At 40.8% G+C, this 18,217-nt stretch overlaps 1 protein-coding gene across 3 annotated transcripts in view; it reads left to right on the forward strand.

The window, feature by feature from the left end:
- The first annotated feature begins 11,511 nt into the window (after positions 1-11,511).
- The window catches only part of ppfia3 (PTPRF interacting protein alpha 3), a 28,965-nt gene continuing 22,259 nt past the window's right edge, over positions 11,512-18,217 (forward strand). For all 3 annotated transcript variants that reach the window (XM_085352851.1, XM_085352849.1, XM_085352850.1), the window contains exon 1: positions 11,512-11,862. In XM_085352851.1, coding sequence (XP_085208977.1) covers positions 11,512-11,862 — 351 coding nt within the window. The remainder of the gene's footprint in view (positions 11,863-18,217) is intronic.

Here is an 18,217-nt window from a genome sequence, read left to right on the forward strand (position 1 = left end):
TGCCCCCTTCTGACAGCAAACACTCTCTGCAAGTAGACGGGCCATCCATGATTGCCTGCAGACTGTCTTCACACTATCCTGCTTAGGCATAAAACAAGCATCCAGACTCCTCAGAGAGTCTGAGAATAACGCTGAGCTGAAGCAGTTCTGTGAAGACAACGAGTGACTTAAAAAGGTCTAATTTCCAGCTATAAGCAAGGTAGAAATATTCACCAGTTTTTCCACCAGAACCTGAGTTGTTTATCTGTCTCCAGATAGGTGAAAAACTAGTGAGTGTGTGTTTTCTAGCAGATCGTGTTTGCACATTTTATGATCAATTAAAGCTGAAAACCAAGTCTTTCCACAAGCTTTTCCCCCCACTGCGTAATAATCTGTGTTTATTGTGTATCACACATTGTATCTCCTTGTTTAGATGAGTTTTTGTGAACGCAGCTTCCCCCTCCTCTCCTCTGAATCACTGTGAGTGTGCAGACACACTGGGCCTGTTGTCCACTGTCATGCCTCCCAGGGGACCTGCTGATCCTTCTTGTTGTTGTCCTCATGATGAGTTGCACCCCTGATTGTCGCTCAGGGCATTCCTATCAGCATTCCTCTAACCCGCTGACCTGTCATGACCCCACAGGGCCCCTCCCCTCCTGGTGACCATGCATCTGCCACATGTCAGTCACTGCTGTCACATCAGCCAAATATAGATGTCTGAACAAACCTTCCAAATTATCCAGTCTGTGTTTATCATGAAGCAACTTCTGTGACTCATCAGATTTATATTTGCATTTTTCTCTCTATGTCCTGTTGAATTCACTTGGGATTTCAGGTGAGGTTATTATCGTCTCTCCACCATTTTCAGGCAGTATAAACATTAAAATGCATTTCTGCTGCAGGGTAAGCACAAGTTATTGTTTTTTGTTTTTGTTTTTATTTCAGCAGCTAACTGAAATGATGCTGACCAAAACTTGACTGTAGCTATTAAGCAGTTAGCAAAGAAAAATGGTAAAATAATTATAGCTGATGTTTGTGCTAATATAGGAGCATCACAGTAAATTTTAGATTGGTTAACAAACATTCCTTTAGTTAAACTGTTAAGGGAATTATTATTACAGGAAAATATTTTAACAATTCTAGTCAAATCTACTTGTTGAAAAAACATCTAGAAACTATAGTAGAAGTAAGCGTTTTACACAAGTGTTTACATTAAAAATATTTTTAACTTTTAAATATGATAATGTGCAGCTGTATTCAGCATGGACGTAAAGAGGTGAGTTTATTTATGAGGTTTTGTTTGTTTTTTAGTGTTATGCTTCCCCCATTTCTACGGGGTTTGGACTCAGTGGAGACCTTCAAAAAACAGCTAAAGACATTTTTATTTCAAAAAGCTTTTAATTAGACCAGGGTTTTTATGATGTATTTTATGACTCTATTATGTTTTTACCTTGTAAAGCACTTTGTGACATATGTCTGTGAAAGGTGCTATATAAATAAACTTTACTTACTTACTTACTAATGTGATTTCTGGTGTCTGTGGACAGATGTTCATTCCATTCTGTTCCATTCAAACTTCTCCACCACCATGAGAAAGACCAAAGAGCTGTCAAAGGATGTCAGGAGCAAGACTGTAGACCTGCACAATGCTGGAATGAGCTATAAGACCATCAGGGTGAAGTTTGGTGAGAAGATGACAGCTGTTGGTGCAGTTATGCAGAAGTTATTGAAGACATTTAAAATGACATTCAGTCGACCTTACCTCATGGGGTGAGGATCATCATGAGCAAGGTGGGGGATCAGCTCAAAACTATAGGGGCTGAGCAGTCATCAAGGACAAAACTGGTAACACACTACGCTGTAATAGATTGAAATCTTGCAGCACCGGAAAGGTCCCCCTGCTCAAGCAGGCATTTGTACATGCCTGTCTTAAGTTTGGCGGTGAACATTTAAATGATTCAGAGAAAGTTCTGCGGTTTGAAACCAAAACCAAGCTATATGGCACCAACTCAACCCACTGTGTTTGGAGGACCTGAAGAATATCATCCCCACAGTCAAGCACGGATGTGGCAACATGTTTTTGTGCTAAGGGTACAGGACGACTTCACTGCATTGAGGCACCAATCAAGGGGACCATGTACCATAAAGTTTTGGAAGAGAACCTCCTTTCCTCTGCCAGAACACTGAAGATGGATTGAGAACAAGCCTTCCAGCATGGCAATAATCCAAAACATACCGATAAGACAACAATGGAGTGACTAAAGGAGAAAAACATTGAGGTCATGGAGTGGCCGAGCCAGTCTCCAGACCTCAGTCCTATAGAAAATCTGTGCAAGACGCTGAAGCTTCGAGCAGCCAAAAAACCTAAAGGAAAACAAGTGCCTGAATGCTTCCTGAGACGTGCAAACCTGGCAACCGAGTACAAGAAACGTCTCACCACTGTGCTCGCCAAAAGGGTTGCAAATCAATGTATAACTTTTATGTAGTGTGGGGGGGGTTTCTAGATTAAAATGAAACTAACAGAAAAATTAGAGACTGTTCATTTTTGCTCTGGATCAAATAATTATTTCCTCCACTGTATTATTTATCCCTTTACACTTATTTGACAGCTCCAGTTATTCTACTTTTCTACTCTAAATTTCAGATTTTTTTTCCATACAAAACAAGATAAATTAAAATAGACAGTACATTTGCTAATTAGAATATAAAAGCAGAGGTGAATCGATTAAACTGTCCAGTGGTCAACTGATAAAATATATTTGGCAAATACATAGAGTCATTTTATGTCCATTTTAATTGGCTGTTATTAATTTGGGGGAGGGGTTATATCTTATTATATGCTCTTATAAAATAAATAATTTCCTGCAGGGCTTTTATTTGTAATGAAGAAAGGATCTGAACACATCCTCCACCACCGCCTTTAATCAAATTTAATATCGAGACTTACTTTTAAAGAACTATGATTCCCAATAGGTGTATTGATAGTTGTAGTTATATAAAAGATTTGAGTACTTCTGCTCACATCCATCATGACTACTCTGACTTGTTCAATCCCTTAAAGAGGAGCAGACATTGTAATTCTGTAAATGGTGCCTCCTCCTCCTCCTCCAGCTGCTGTTCTGAGCTTTTTAGTAATAAACCTTTTTCATGTAGTGTTGCCAAATCACAATGCCAAGCTGCTTGTCCCTTCCTCTCTTGTCTCTTTGTATGAAAATCCCAAATGAGTCACACAGAGTTGTCATTCCAGGCAACATCTCATGTATTTGCAGCTCATATTTAATCAACTCTGTTATTCCGTAAACTAGGAAGCTTATTATTTAGCTTTTGTCTCTCTGTCGATTTGAAATGGACAAATTACTTTTTGCAGACCTTAACTCATGAGTGCATTTCATCATTATTCGCAAAGACTGTCAAATTTTAATGTGAATAAATAGATTAACTGAATATTTTGCAAGTATCATTTCTGATTTTTGAAGTGATGTATAGTAATCTGTTAACTCAGCTGCAGATGTGAAAAAAAGGGAACAAAACACATTATATATTTATTTTCCATCGTTTTTAGACATTTTGTGGCTGTACAACATTCTCAACCTGGCTTATATTCATTAAAATACACTCACAGTCCACTCACATGGCAGCAGCTCAGTGCATTCAGGCGTGCCGACATGGTCAAGATGACCTGCTGAGGTTCAAACTGAAAGGTGGATTGGTGCCTTTGGATATGGCATGGTAGTTGGTACCAGACGAGCTGGTCTGAGTGTGTCACTCCTCTACTGGAATTTACCCACACAACCACCTCCAGGGTTTACAGAGAATGGTCTGAAAGAGAGCCAATCTAGTGTAGTATACTGGATGAAAATGTTTTATTAATGGCAGAGGAGATTAGCCAGTTTATGTCAAGCTGATGGGAAGGCAACAGTAAGTCAAATAACTGCTCTTTACAACCATGCAGCATCTCTGAACACACAAAACAGTAAATCTTGAAGCAGAAGAGCACACTGTGTGCCACTCCTGACAGCTAACAATAAACTGAGGCGACAATTCACACTTCCTGGTCTGAGTTTTGATGCTGTGACAGAATTTAACAACATGAAAGCATGAATCCCTCCTGCTTTGTTTCAACAGTTCATGCTGTTGGTGGAGATGAAATGGTGTGGGCCCTTTACACTGAAAAAAGTCTAACATGCAGTCATTCATTCAATCTAATAAGTGCCATTCAAAACAGAATAAAATCATTGATTTGATTGTGAAACCCTTTCTTTTTGCATTTTAAAATACCACTTTTGATTTGGATGAAACTAAATATCTGTACAAAGGACACAACGCAAAGTTTTAGATTTCTCTCAAAACATATATTTCTTTTCATGTTGAACAGATAATATCTTTAATTTGAGTCAAAGTGATTTGCACTTGAACACGCCCACCAGAAATAGACCGGGACCCATTTTTATTCTGCATGGCTGCTGGAAACATCGTGTCACATCTTTGATTAATTTCATCTGAAAATAAACGTAAGTAAAGCCAAGTGTGTTACAAAAGCTTTTATAATTTGTATTGCCAAAATTGCAGAAAATAACCCCATTTAAGCTGGGTCGACAGCCACCCCTAATTTTTGCATGATTGTAGCTGCTAGCTACAAGCTAGCTAGCTATCCGGCGCGACGTTAGAACTGGTTACCAGAAACCGACCATCACAGTCAGGAATGCAAGTTAGGCAAAAAGCCGTTTTTTACCAGTATACTAACTAGCTAGCGTTACCACGATGCATCGGTGGTGGATACAGCTAGCTAGCATAAGTTCATAGTTCATAACATTCATAGTATAACTCCGTGCTCCGCTTCGTTTGAATTTTTCTGGTGAGCGCGCGGTTTCTAGACACAAGCTTGTGTTTGTGCGCGCACGTTTGTCTCTGTCTCTCTTCATATAAATATCTGTGTGTTATGTGTGTACACCGAGCGCAAAAGATAATTATTAATGTGCATGATTTAGAGACAGAAATAACATGCCAGCATATAAGATCAATGACATAAGACTAATTCCTTCAATTGACTTTCAGGCGCGGCTCGGAAAAATGTGCATTTTCTGAAGAAATTTTAATTTTAACAGCATTAAATTGACCCTATGCCAAACTTAGTTGCTAATGGCTGGTCTGTAGACTGTTTGGTAAACCTAAATCAAATTATAGTACTAGCTTTTTATAAGGATGTGTATGTCATGTTACGTATTTCTTGGTTTTTCTATGTTATGTGTTTTATAGAGAAGTAACATTATTCTTTTTTTTCTGTATGCTTTCAGAACCACAGATCGCTCCATCCATTCCATGGCTGAAGCATACATTTTCATTTAATCTGAACAGGTATCATTTTGCATTTACACTGCACATCCTTTTTAAACATTTCATAATAATCTAGACCCTCCATCATTATCCTCTCATTCACCTTGCTGATGTGTTGAGGACTTGATAAAAGAATACATGGTATGTCCATATCTGTTCTGTCTCTACATGAGATGCAGTCTCTTGATGTAAATTTGACAACTCTGCTATTAAATGCAATGATTAATGTAGGACAGCAACGATTAATCAACTCATCAAGTTAATATCTTAGGGTTCTGTATTGTTTTCTTTTTTTTCTTGGGCTTTGTGGAACATTTATGAAAATTTTCCACCATTGATTTAATTTAATGATTATGCAATTCACAATCTGATTAGTCAAATAATTGTTCTAATAGTCTGTGACCAAACAACTATCAAAATAGTAGTTTATTATGGTCAAAGATTTATCAGGTGTGCCAGACTTCAGTTCTTCACTTGTACATTTTGTTCCATATTTTACCTCAAGATATCCCAGAAAGATGAAGCTGAGGAAGAGCTGCAGAGTAACCACCATGGCACTCTTCATCTTCAGGGACAACTCAAGCCTCCTACATCAGCGTCGAGACATCGGGATAATCATTGATGGTGTGGAAGTCCTGAATGAGTTGCCTTCTGTGGCAGCTGGAGTGGCAATGGTCTTTGGACTCTGTTATGCTCTTAAAATGGAATATCCACGAGGATTCAGGTTCACCTTTGAGGCTCTTCAAAAGATTATGATGGAGCTTGACTTTAACAAGATGACCTCTAAGATTCGCAAACTTAATTGTGAACTTAACACTGCACAGTAGTGTGTTTGCATGCATGTGTGGATGTGTATGTGCACATGCATGTGCATGTGTGCTTGGTTATTTTCTTGGTTGGCCTGCAGTGGTATTCTACATTCAAAAATTTATAAGAACACCCATTTGAAAGGGAGATTTAAGTTGATTTCATTGATACATGTGTAGATTTTTTTTTACATTGTACAGGCACAGTGCACATATAAACATTTTTGAGTACTTGCAAATTGGTTTAAAAAGAGTTTTTATAATGGTTTTATGCCAGTTTTAGACAGGTTGCAGGTTTTATACTGGTTTTCAAAAGGTTGCAGGTTTTATACTGGTTTTCAAAAGGTTGCAGGTTTTATAAAACAAACATTTCTCTAATCATTTCTGCCGTAGCACTAAATCTGTATATTACTAATCCTCTCTATTGATTATAGTTAAAATGGTTTGGAACAATAAATAATTTTGAAATAATTGGTTGGCCAACTGTCTTGTTTTTTATAGGAAATGCAGAGCATTTTTGAACTGAAATAAAATGAAATTTAAAAAATATAGTTTGAATATATGTAAATCAATTACCTGGCTTCAACACAAACATATTAGTTCATGTTAATTTGGTTCGATGTGAATACATTAGGTTGGTTAAATTTCAATATATTAGCTTGGTTCAATAATTAAAATATGGTTCTATGTAAAAAAATCAATTTGGATCAATGCAAAATTTAAAGTTTCAGTCAAGTCTAGTAATATTGTTTATATCAACATAAAAGTATCAGGTCAAATCAAGTGACTCAATTTGGATTCTCTGAAGCCAAATATTTTGGATGTGACAATTGGACATCATTTTTTTTAATTTGAATAGGGTTATTCTTTTTACAGTGTAGTACCAACTTTGCATCCTTCAAAAAACATGACACTGAGTTCACTGTACTCAGATGACCTCCAAGGTCACAAGCTCTGAGTCCAATAGAGCACCTCTGGCATGTGGTGGAATGAGAGCTTGGGATTAAATCAACAACTGTGCGATGTGATCATGTCACTATGGACCAGAATCTCAGAGGAATGTTTCCAGCAGCTGTTTTGATTTGTGTCATGTAGAATTAAGGCAATAATATCCAACTACAACTAGCAAGGTGTGTCTAGTAAAAGGTATTATCTGGTATACTATACAACCTTGGGCCATTAAATTGTACCAACACCAAAATCTTTAAGAAAGTAGATCATATAACATTTCTTCTCAGTATTACAAAGACTTCTTCTGGCTTTTCTTTTTCTTTCTTTTCATTTTTTCTATTATTTTCCATCATTTCTTTATCCCCCCCCCCCCCCACACACACACACACACACACACTAACACCCCACCCCCTCCGCATCTCAAAACTATTTAATTTAGAGCACTGGTGGCTCTCTGGAGAGGACATTACGTCACCCCGGCAACCCCCCCACCCCAATACCCAGGGGCTTAAAACCCGCCTCCCCAGAGCTCCTATTGGTGAAGTGACTGAGAAATTTTCATAGATACATCTTCACATTTTCCGACCAATCACATAAAAGAAGAAATGTATACATTTTTTTTCTATTTAATTAGACTGAAGAAGAAAAAAAGTTCCCCCACAATAAGCCCCAGATTCCTTTCTAATGTCTGACTTCGCAAAAGTTCAACTTTGTTCATTTTGAAGTTGTTCATTGCTGACTGCGACCTTTTAAAAACCTCCAGTTAAACAGATATGATGATGTTTGCCTAAATTCCAGACATTTAGCCTGAAACCTTATGCTACTAGTGTACTGAATTTCTCCATTTCAGACACTAGAGGGTGCAATTGTACCATTGTGCCTGCAAGTTTTATCTATTACACAAAGAGGATAAATTGGAAAGTATTCACCCACATAACAGCTCAGATTGGTCTGCCTTTGTTCTGCGGATAAGCACGGAGAAAAGGCGAGGAGAGGCAGCTGGAAAGAAATGTGGGGATGGGAGGTTTAAAAACGTGAAAGCCGGTAAGAGCGTGTTTCTTTAAGAGACAGCGTCTTCACGAGGAGAGAAAACGATTGGAGGTCGTCAAGCTTCACAGAAACAGCAGGAAGGGAGGCGGAAAAGCTCGAGTTTGTCTTTAATATAAACCTCTTTGAAGCGTTCATTTTGTTCAGTCACGGCTCATTTTTCCCCACAGAGCAACTTTATAATAACATATTTATTATTTCCGAGGGGCAAAAAAAGGTAAATATGTTCACGGTCCCTCTCTGATGTTTTTTTCTGAATCAGGCTACTCATTCTGTCCTGAAAATTCAGTGTTTTCACGTGTTTAACAGCTTTACTTGCACGAAGTTCCACTCAAATATATATCTCAGTTAAAAGAGAAAGATTGGGTAAATCCAAAAACATATTTTAAAAAAATAAATAAACTAGAAATACAGCAGATATAAATTACATTTGTTTTCTATCCTAGTTTACAATCTCCTGATTTGTCCTTTGACCTTTATGTTTTGGTTAGAATTACTTTAAATAAAAAATCACTGTAATGAAATGTGGAAAGTGGGCACCATGGATAAAACGGTACGGTACTTGTCCATTTATATACTCATCTTTTGGCTTGTGGGAAACAATTAGTCTCCTCGTGTTTAATGGATAAATCTTTAAACTCTTGAACTCTGACCTCAAAACTGCATTTATACTGAATCTGATTTTAAAATGGAAATAAGAAATAAGATTTGAAAATTCTTTCTTTTTCTCCTGGAAATTTGCTTCTAAGCACAATTTCTGCTAAATTCTTTCATAATTTAAATTCTTTCATAATTTAAATTCTTTCTTTTTTTAGGCTGTTTACTTAAAGAGTCAACACAGCAGATCATTTGCCTTCACCTCACCCTGTCTCGAGCATCCTCCTGTGTCACACTAACCCTCTGCATGTCCTCAGTCACTACATCCATGAAACTTCTCTGTGGTCTTCCTCTTTTCCTCCTGCCTGGTAGCTCCATTTTTAACATCCTTTCTCCAGTATATCCACATGTGCTCCTCTGCACAGGTCCAAACCCTCTCAGCCTGGTCTCTCCAACTTTGTCTCCAAACCGCTCAACCTGAGCTGTTCCTCACTGTTATTTCTATTTCTGTCCATTCTGAACATCTGAACATCTTCAGCTGCACTTCCTGTCTTTTTGTCAGTACCACCGTCCCCAAACCATACATCAGAGCAGCTCTCACTAACATCTTGTACACCTTCTCTTTCACTCTTGCTGCTATCCTTCTGCCACATATCACCCCTGACACTCGTCTCCATCCGCTCCACCACGCCTACCTAGTTGATCCCAGGTTTCCACCATCCACCTTCAGTGCCTCTACTCCCTGCAGCTTCACTGTTACACCTGTCTCCCTTCCATGCACAGACCTGTACTCTGTCTTGCTTCTACTGACTGAATCCTCTTCTCTTCAGAGTGTACCTCTCATCCATCTGCTCCCTACTCTTACTACAAATCATAATGCAATCTGCAAACACAGTAGTCCAGGCAGACTTCTGCCTGACCTCATCTGTCAACCAGTATGCCACCCCTCCATTGAAACTATGTTACTCCTCACTCACAGTTTAGCTTGCACCAGTCTCGCTGTTCTCATGCACTGTATGTCCTGCACCACCCTCACATTCTTCCCTTAAGAGACGTACACGTCTCTTACAATGTCATAAATAAATATTTTAAAGAAGAACCACATCCCTGGACTGCCAGTTTCACACTTTTATTCTGAAAGTCTTAACCGGATACCCCCCGTGTTCGCTACCTGCGCTTTGACGCAGCGGCTGAGCCGTGCTGTCTCTTCCACAGCAGAGAGAGGGAGGGGATGGGGCAAGCTGGTAACCGGGCTGTAACGGGGATAACCTGCAGCCTCCGTCTCTCAGCTGCTCCGATGGAGTGAACCGGGCCACGATGCGCGTTTATTTCCTTTCTCTGTCGCTCATGGAAAGGGTAAGGCACACGGATTGATCGGGGTGGCACGGTGATGTGCGGCACGCAGATGTAGCCGTGCGTTAGACGGTCCAGCTGTTTTTATGGGTGGGTGGGGGGGAGCAGGGTGGCGTGTGTGTGCGGGGTGGGGGGCAGTGGGGTGTTGATAGGAAATAGACGCCTTGCAGTCGGAATAAAGCCAAGCGCGGCGCGACGCTTTGGCGACATTTAGGTTCATCTTAGTGGCAAAAAAGGGAAATAATCCACTGATGTGTAATATCTCCGGCTTCAATCTCGTTAATTAGGCCTCCATCATTTACTGGATGATTGGCACCTCCCACCATGACGTGATAGCGGTGTGAGGCTATCCTGTGCAGCCTTTAAGCGCATGAATATACGCTGGTTTCCACATATTTGGATCATTTATTTTTCCGGAACAGTAATTAATTCCCTGTCTGACCACTCTGTTGTTAATAAGCCTTCGGGTTCGGGAGCCGTATTTCCTCCTGGATACAGCCCGCAATTACAATTCATGATGACACCCTATTGCCCCCCCTCCAAATAAATGTAAGAAACAGCGCCGCGTCTTTCTCCTGATGCTTGCTCCGTATTTGCGTGACGGCGTTTTGTGGACTCATTTCCGTACATCATGCGCATTCGTTATTACCATTATGGCTGTGGACGCGCGGATACATAAAGCCGAGACATACCCAGATGGATGAATTACTCCAAGAGTATCGCGATGCTGCTGTCAGTGTTAAGAGACAGCACTGCTGCTTTTGTGGTTTCAAAAAAAAGTGTCCCGTTATTGTGTGTGTGTGTGCGTGTGCGTGTGCGTGTGTGTGTGTGTGTGTGTGTGTGTGTGAGAAATGGATCCATATGAGTGTTGAGGACGGATCACAACCTGGCTCGCGTTGGATGCCTTCATCATTTTATTCTCCTCCAGCTCCTCTCAGCACCACATCCATCGCATATGTGCCTGAAAATGACCTCTCACTTTCTCTTCTTAATCCTCTTCTTCCTTCTCCTCTTCTAGGTTCACCTGGCACCTCAGTGAAGCCTGGGCCAGGGGGTCAGAGGTCGCCCACCAAACCTGCACTTCTCCCTCTTACCCCTACACCCCATCTCACCCCTTTCCTCCCCTTATACACCAGCCCCCTTTAGCTGCTGTCACCCTACACTGTCTTCTGTTCCAACAACTGGGACTGCCACCGTATAGCCTCACTCACAAATTCACAAAGCTGCCACGTCCATCCTCCCCCAGCACTTGTTTCTCGCCTGTGAGCCTCATCCAGTCAGCTTGAGAGGAAAGACCCCCCCCCCCCCCGCACCCCCCAGAAAAAGATAAACAAACTAACTGTTGTGCATTTCATGACGAGGGCTGACCGGCCGCTCACCAGACACTCTGCCTAAGTGTCCTAGTCATCTTCTCAGATAACACCTCTCACACCCAGGCCTCAAGATGATGTGCGAGGTGATGCCCACCATCTCGGAGGACGGGCGCGGTGGAGGTGGAGGTGGCTCGTCTTCCCCGGCAGGGGGCGGAGGAGGAGGGATGGGTGGCGGAATGGGAAGCATTGGGGGCTACGGCAGCCGGGACCCGCGCGGTGGCGGCGGTGGAGGCGGAGGCGATGAAGGAGGAAGCACAGGAAACCTGGAGTCGCTGATGGTGAACATGTTGACGGAGAGGGAGAGGCTGCTGGAGAGCCTGAGGGAGACGCAGGACAGTCTGGGGACGGCGCATCTACGCCTACGAGAGCTCGGCCACGAGAAGGAGTCCCTCCAGAGGCAGCTTTCCATCGCGCTGCCACAGGTACAGAGGGCGAGGCGAGGGGTCAGGGGGTTCAGGAGGATTGGCAGGAGCCAAACATACCAAGCTGAAAAAGACACATCACTATCTTAACACACACACACATGTCTCATTTCTCTTCTTTAGCTGTCTTCTCCCTGAACATAAGAGGGCTTAAAGTGAAGTAGTTCACATTTCTGCTTCTCAAGGTCAGCTTGAAGGTGTGAGTGAAGGAGGGTCATGTAATGTAACAATATTCTGTGCAACAGGCCCAATCGTGGCCCTGTGCACACTCTAAGCCACAGGCAGAAGTGTACACGTGTCCCAAATGATAGTTTTTACTCTGCAAACAGCAGTTCATGTGAAAATGTGAGTAGAATCTGCAGCCTGGTTGTTTCACAGTGTGGGTTTGGTAGCTAAATGCAATGCATCATCACCACAAATGCAATATTTACATCATTCTCTCCCACATTTTTGTTGCTCACAGTGCTGTGGACACTGAAGGCCATCCTGCAGTAACATACAGGGATACACCGTACAACGGGGAGGAAAAGGATACAGTTAGCAGGATAATGACTGGATTAATTGCAGTTGTCTATTTACGGGAACTTCATATTTTGTAGATTTATCAGAGCAGGGAAAAAAACGTTATGTGGTTCTTTATTATTATAACATAATTTACAAGTGTGCTGATTGACACATGGCTGTGAATTGAAGGTGAAGTGTTCTTTTAATGTGGTGGGGATCAAGCTGTGGGGCAGGGTCCACTGTTGGGTATCAGAGTCACTGCATGTAACAGGGAAAATATGGAGCGAAACTAAGCTGAAAATAATTGGACTCTAAACCAACCGAGAGTCTGCGGAGCTTCATTTCACTAAAATTCAACCTGAATTCTTTTTGTAATGTTTATTATTGAGAAAAAGTACGAAAACCGCAGCTTTAATTTAGATGTTTGTTACAAAAGAACAGGAATACTTGGCTTTTTTGGGCAAATAGTTATTAACGGTGATATAATGATTCGCATAATAGTCGATCATAATAATATTATAGTCTTAACAATAATATCTTAATATATATAGAAAATATTAAATAGGATATAATACCAATCAGTCAAATTCATCTTTAATTATATCTATAATTATAACAGCTGTGGGCCCTATTTTACTAAGTAATTAAGCTCAAAAGGCAAGTGCACAAAGCTGGGTCTGCTACCATAACTATATGAATGCATACAAAAAGAACAAATACACACATATTTATGATATTATATATACGCATTACTGACACTGTATTGATGAATATTCTTTAAAAAACACATCACAGGTATCTCCAGAGTTAAATGCACACAGGTTGTAACAAAAAAATGTATAATAAGCACTTAAGTAAACAAAGACGAGACATTTATGCCTTATACACCCAAGATATTGATGTATTGTGAATATGCATTTAAATACTTAGTAAACATCGTAGTACAGGAGATCTGAAAAAGTCACAAAGCTACTTACATGTATAAAACATCAATGGCATGATGAAAAGCTGTAGGTGGAATTATAAGTAGAAGTGCTGTTTTTGAAGTGCTGTAAAAGTAAATATTATGAGTAGAGCATTTCCTTCATCAGATGTTCTCATAGTGAAAATGGTTCCTTGTTGAATTATTGATACGTGAACCTATAAGCAGGATTTCAATGTGGGAGATGGTCCAGGTGGTGCTGAGTTGGGCTCCTTTGGGGGCGTTTAAACTACAGCAACGTGGATAAAGATCGGTTTGGGTGTATGTGAATCAGCTGAAAAAAACAAACACTTCTCAGGCTGAAAATGAATCAGCAGAAAATCTGAGGATTTTTTTTAATGAAAAATCGCTGATAGAGTAAAAAAGTCTAGTTACAAATTCAAACATATGTTTTCTTAATCTCCCATGATAGAAAACTGAATAGTATTGAATTTGTGATGGTTAATTTGACATAATAGGATATTTTTAATAATATATACTGATAACATTCAAAGTAAGTCATAAGTTGATTATTAAAGTAGACACATGTTTATTCAACAGTCATAACAGACTTAATGCTGAAATCAGACTGCAATGTTTTCAGTGTGAGACTCTATTTTCTATGCATCATCACAATCTTATAGACTATAAAAAAATTTTTCTGGATAGTAATCAAGTACCAAATTAGAAATAGTCGAGTAAAGTACCTAAAACTTAAATATCAACAATTCAAATTTTAATAAAAACAGGTAAATAAATAAATACTACTGTAATACTAAACAATATTTTCTTACACCCGGACGTCAGGAACAACAGGTGTAACTGACGGAGCAATTAAGGGCTCGCTGCCACATCCTAAGACATACACTGCTTTATCATCTTTTTTTACTTTGAATGGACCTTCAGGAAAAACAAAACAGACATTACATTGGACTCTAAGACTTTAATCTTATAATTGTGACTTTAAACTCACCACAAAGTCATTACTGAGGGCATTAATCAAGTGAGAAGTGGAGTCATTTTCCCTTAGGCTTTCATACACTCCGGCTCTTTTTGCAGCCAGTGATGTTGCCCTCTGCTGGCCATTAGGAAGAAAGCATTTAAGGCGCTTGAGCACCACTTTTCAGACACTGAGGCTACATCTATCTTAGATGGAGAGATGTTTTTCCATCTCACTTCTGTTTAGATTAGGTTAAATTTTGGTTGCTATATGAGTAAATTAAGTCTTTAAGGATCTTAAAAATACCTCAAAAACAGCACAAAGTCTTAAACGACCTTCTGGGCTTTTCAAATGTGATGCTAATATGTCTGTGGCACAGACTGGTCCTACCTGAAGCCCGGGGATGATGGCGCAGTGTTTCATTTGCCCCTGTAGCTCAGAAGCCATTATTATCCCACATCCCATGCCCGAGAGCTAATCATGTTGTAATTCCACTCAACATAGAAGAGCTCCGTCTCTATTTTCAGGCAGGAGTCATTGTTGGATGCCTCGGGCTGCAGTGTTGTCTCCCTCATTGTTAGTACCTATTTCTCTCTCTCTTGCCATGTCTGAAATATCAAAAATGGAATAACAGATGTAGCGGTGCTGCACGTTCTACCAGAGAATGAGTGGACATTAAAGGGCCGTGTTCCCTCAGTGAGAGGAGATCAATATGGTGCACACATCTGCAGAAGCACACAGATAGAGGAACACATGGACGACTGTGGCACATTCTACTGTAGATGAGTTCACCGAGTTTATCTGTGTGTGTGTGTGTGTAGACGTTGCCAGGAGAGGAAAAACAGGAGAGAGGGATGGAGTGAGCGACAGCACGGCTTGGAAAGAGAGAGGAAGAGAAAAAAAACCTGGTGATATGAAACTCACAGAGACTAACAAATCAAGTCCATTTGCATATTGCTGCATGCTAATGAGGTCTGGAGTGTGTTTTAGATGGTGTGTATCATGACGGGGGAAGATTGACATGGATGAAGGTGGGATTTAGTGGTAAAAACATCAGGTCAGTCATGACGCTAAGAGATTTCCATCATCTACCTGACCGAAGTTATGCAAAGTGTCTTGTTATGGGGTCTGTTTCACACCATCCTTTACACCAATTAATCCCAAAATTATAAAATCCTTTGGGCCCAGAACGTGCCATCTGTACACAGTAATTTCCTCCCTCGTCCTTCCTCTTCCATCTTTTCAAATAAGCCTCTTTCTTTTACTTGTTCCTCTGATCCTCCTCTATTTCAGCCCAGTGAGCACATCAGCTCAGAGGCTTGTTACAGACTGTACACGCTGTACTTTATAAATGCGTTTTTGGCTGATAGAGAGTGTGAGGTAAGGCTCCTATTTGCTGCCGTGTGGGTAAACTGATCACTCTTAGCACGGAGCAAAGATAACAGCAGCCAGCGCGCATGCATCAGTACGCTTTACTGGCCCGTTTGCATAAGCATTTTCTTTCCAAAACACACATGCTTTGGTGCACACGTGCTCAGGGATGGTCATGTGCTCTGCATCATGTGTGCATCACGCCACGGTCACACACGAGAGGACAATCAGAGCATGGGCGGGCGCTTATGGTACACATTGTGTGCATGGTCGCGGGTGTGAGATTGCAGAAGCAAAAACACAACCTCAGCTGCTGAGAGCTGAAGTCGGCTTGAGCGAGCTGAGAATGTCACCCTCTCTGTTGATTTGTTGCCATAGATTTTGATTGTAACTATTATGTGGCTGACCTCACAAAATATACATAATTGGAGTAAATTACACAAAATCACAACATTTCAGTTGGACCGCTGTCAGTTGGAAAAAGAAAGACTGGGCTGGCCTAATTTACTCTCATGCTTGTTTAACCTCCAGGTTTTAATGATGGGAGATAGCGGTCCATGCTTATTGTGCAATTAAACCAATTTCAGGTGCAACGCCTGCAATAAACCCAGTGGTTAGATTTTATATCAAGGTCTGGACTCCATGAGCGCTGCGGTAGACATGGCAAAGACCGTACTGTAAGTGAGTCGTTTCCTTTTTCGGCCGCAGTGTAGCCGCTTTTCTGTGCAAGTATGCGTTGATTTAATGTGCTGGAATTCTTTGAGGCCAATGAGCTTTGAGCTTGTTAATGAAATCAAGATCTGTCAAACGGTTTGCTGTGTTTAATTGCACTGTAGGTTAACGGAAAAGATTGGCCGTAAAAGCCTCCTGTTGGCTTTTACTGCTGCGCGTTTCGCTTTCTCTGGGATAGACGGCCAAAGCTGGAGAAGGTAACATACTCCTGTAACGATGAAATAAAGGAGTTTGGTCGGAAAAAATTTGCGGTCATTGAAATTATTTGCTTGTTTTGCCTCCACTTTGTTGACATTTATACTTATCATAAGAGGGTAAAATCCACTGAAAGGCACCATTAGAAATTAAATGCAGCATAAACATACCAACTTACAACCTTCCCTCCTCTTCTGAGGTTTAAGTGTGAACGTCTGAAGCACATTTAGTTAAAGAATGAACGTACTTGGCATCATGTCTGTGAGCTTACCTGGTATCGACTTATAATGAGTAAATCTGTTTAGTGGGTTTGACCTGAGTGTTGGCTGATGACGTGGCCTCTCCACACGTGGCAGATAAGCCCAAGACAAGCGAGCGTTTTCCTCACAGATTGACATGACATGTCACGATCATATCAGTTTTTCTACTGGCCCAAAGATAACATGGGAGGGAGTAATGGACACATATATGCTGGTTTGCTGATGTAAAAGGTGCCTTTTGTCCTAAACATACACTTTGATGATTCAGAATATTGTGACTGCTTGGTTATGAGCCACAGATGCCACTTTGAAGACTGGTTAGCTTCAATTTTTCCTTGGAAAAAAATGGCACTAAACTTCACAGCATGGAGTCTTTTTTTTAGCTTTCATGTTTGTTTTTTAATTATTATTAATTTGGAAAACTGGCCAAAGTTAGAGGAGGTAACCCCATGCTGAGATCGTTCCAATCTAGTTAATCCAAAGTCTGGCAAGTTATTTGGTGGTTTCACATGCTCTCAGCCAATACTGAGTCAGCAGACAATAAAAAAAATCAATCAAAGGAGAATTTTTGGTCTACACCTTCTGTGCCAAGAAGTCATGAAAAAAGCTTTGATGATAGCATGCATTGACCATAGCGTTCTTTCAATATGCTTTTAAACATCGGAGCATTTATTTCTGCCCAGAGTTGCATTAATTTTTCACCAAGGTCTTGTATTGATGCTGGATGAGTCGGACTGCTGTGGAAAATCTTCTCCAGCGTATCCCAAAGATTCTCAGTGGGTTTAAGGCCAATCCATGTGCGAACATGATGCCTGACGCTTCCAGAACCTCTCTTTCACAGTCTGAGTCTGATAAATCCTGCCATTGTTATCTTGGAATATCTCTGTGCCATCAGGGAAGAGAATTGATGGAATAACCTGCTCGATTGCTATATTCACATAGTCAGCTGACCTCATTTTTTTGGCCAGATAACTTTGCTAAATAATAATGCATACTTTATTGAGCGCCGAGGGGAAATTACTCTCTCTGCATTTCACCCTTTCACTCAGTGAAGCAGTGGGCAGCTGCAAATCAGGTGCCCAGGGAGCAGTGTGTAGGGACAGCCCCTTGCTCAGGGATATTGCAGGGTAGCCATTCAGTGGATTTGAACCCTCAACCTTCCAATCATGGGGTGACCACACTACCTACTGAGCTATCCCTGCCTTGCATAGAGACCTGACTAAGCAACCCTAGATTATAACAGAGCCCCCCACAGGCGTGTACAGTAGGCACTAAGTGGGATTGGTGCATTACTTCATATGATGCATCAATCAGGAAAATCTGGACTCTGTCTGATATTTATGCACCTGAGCAAACTGAAGCATTTTTAAAATAAGCCTCACTGATGAGTGG

This window comes from Diplotaxodon limnothrissa, linkage group LG4, assembly GCF_057381915.1.
Source record: "Diplotaxodon limnothrissa isolate DT_005_m linkage group LG4, D_limnothrissa_male_GT1.1, whole genome shotgun sequence".
NCBI classification, from domain to species: domain Eukaryota; kingdom Metazoa; phylum Chordata; class Actinopteri; order Cichliformes; family Cichlidae; genus Diplotaxodon; species Diplotaxodon limnothrissa.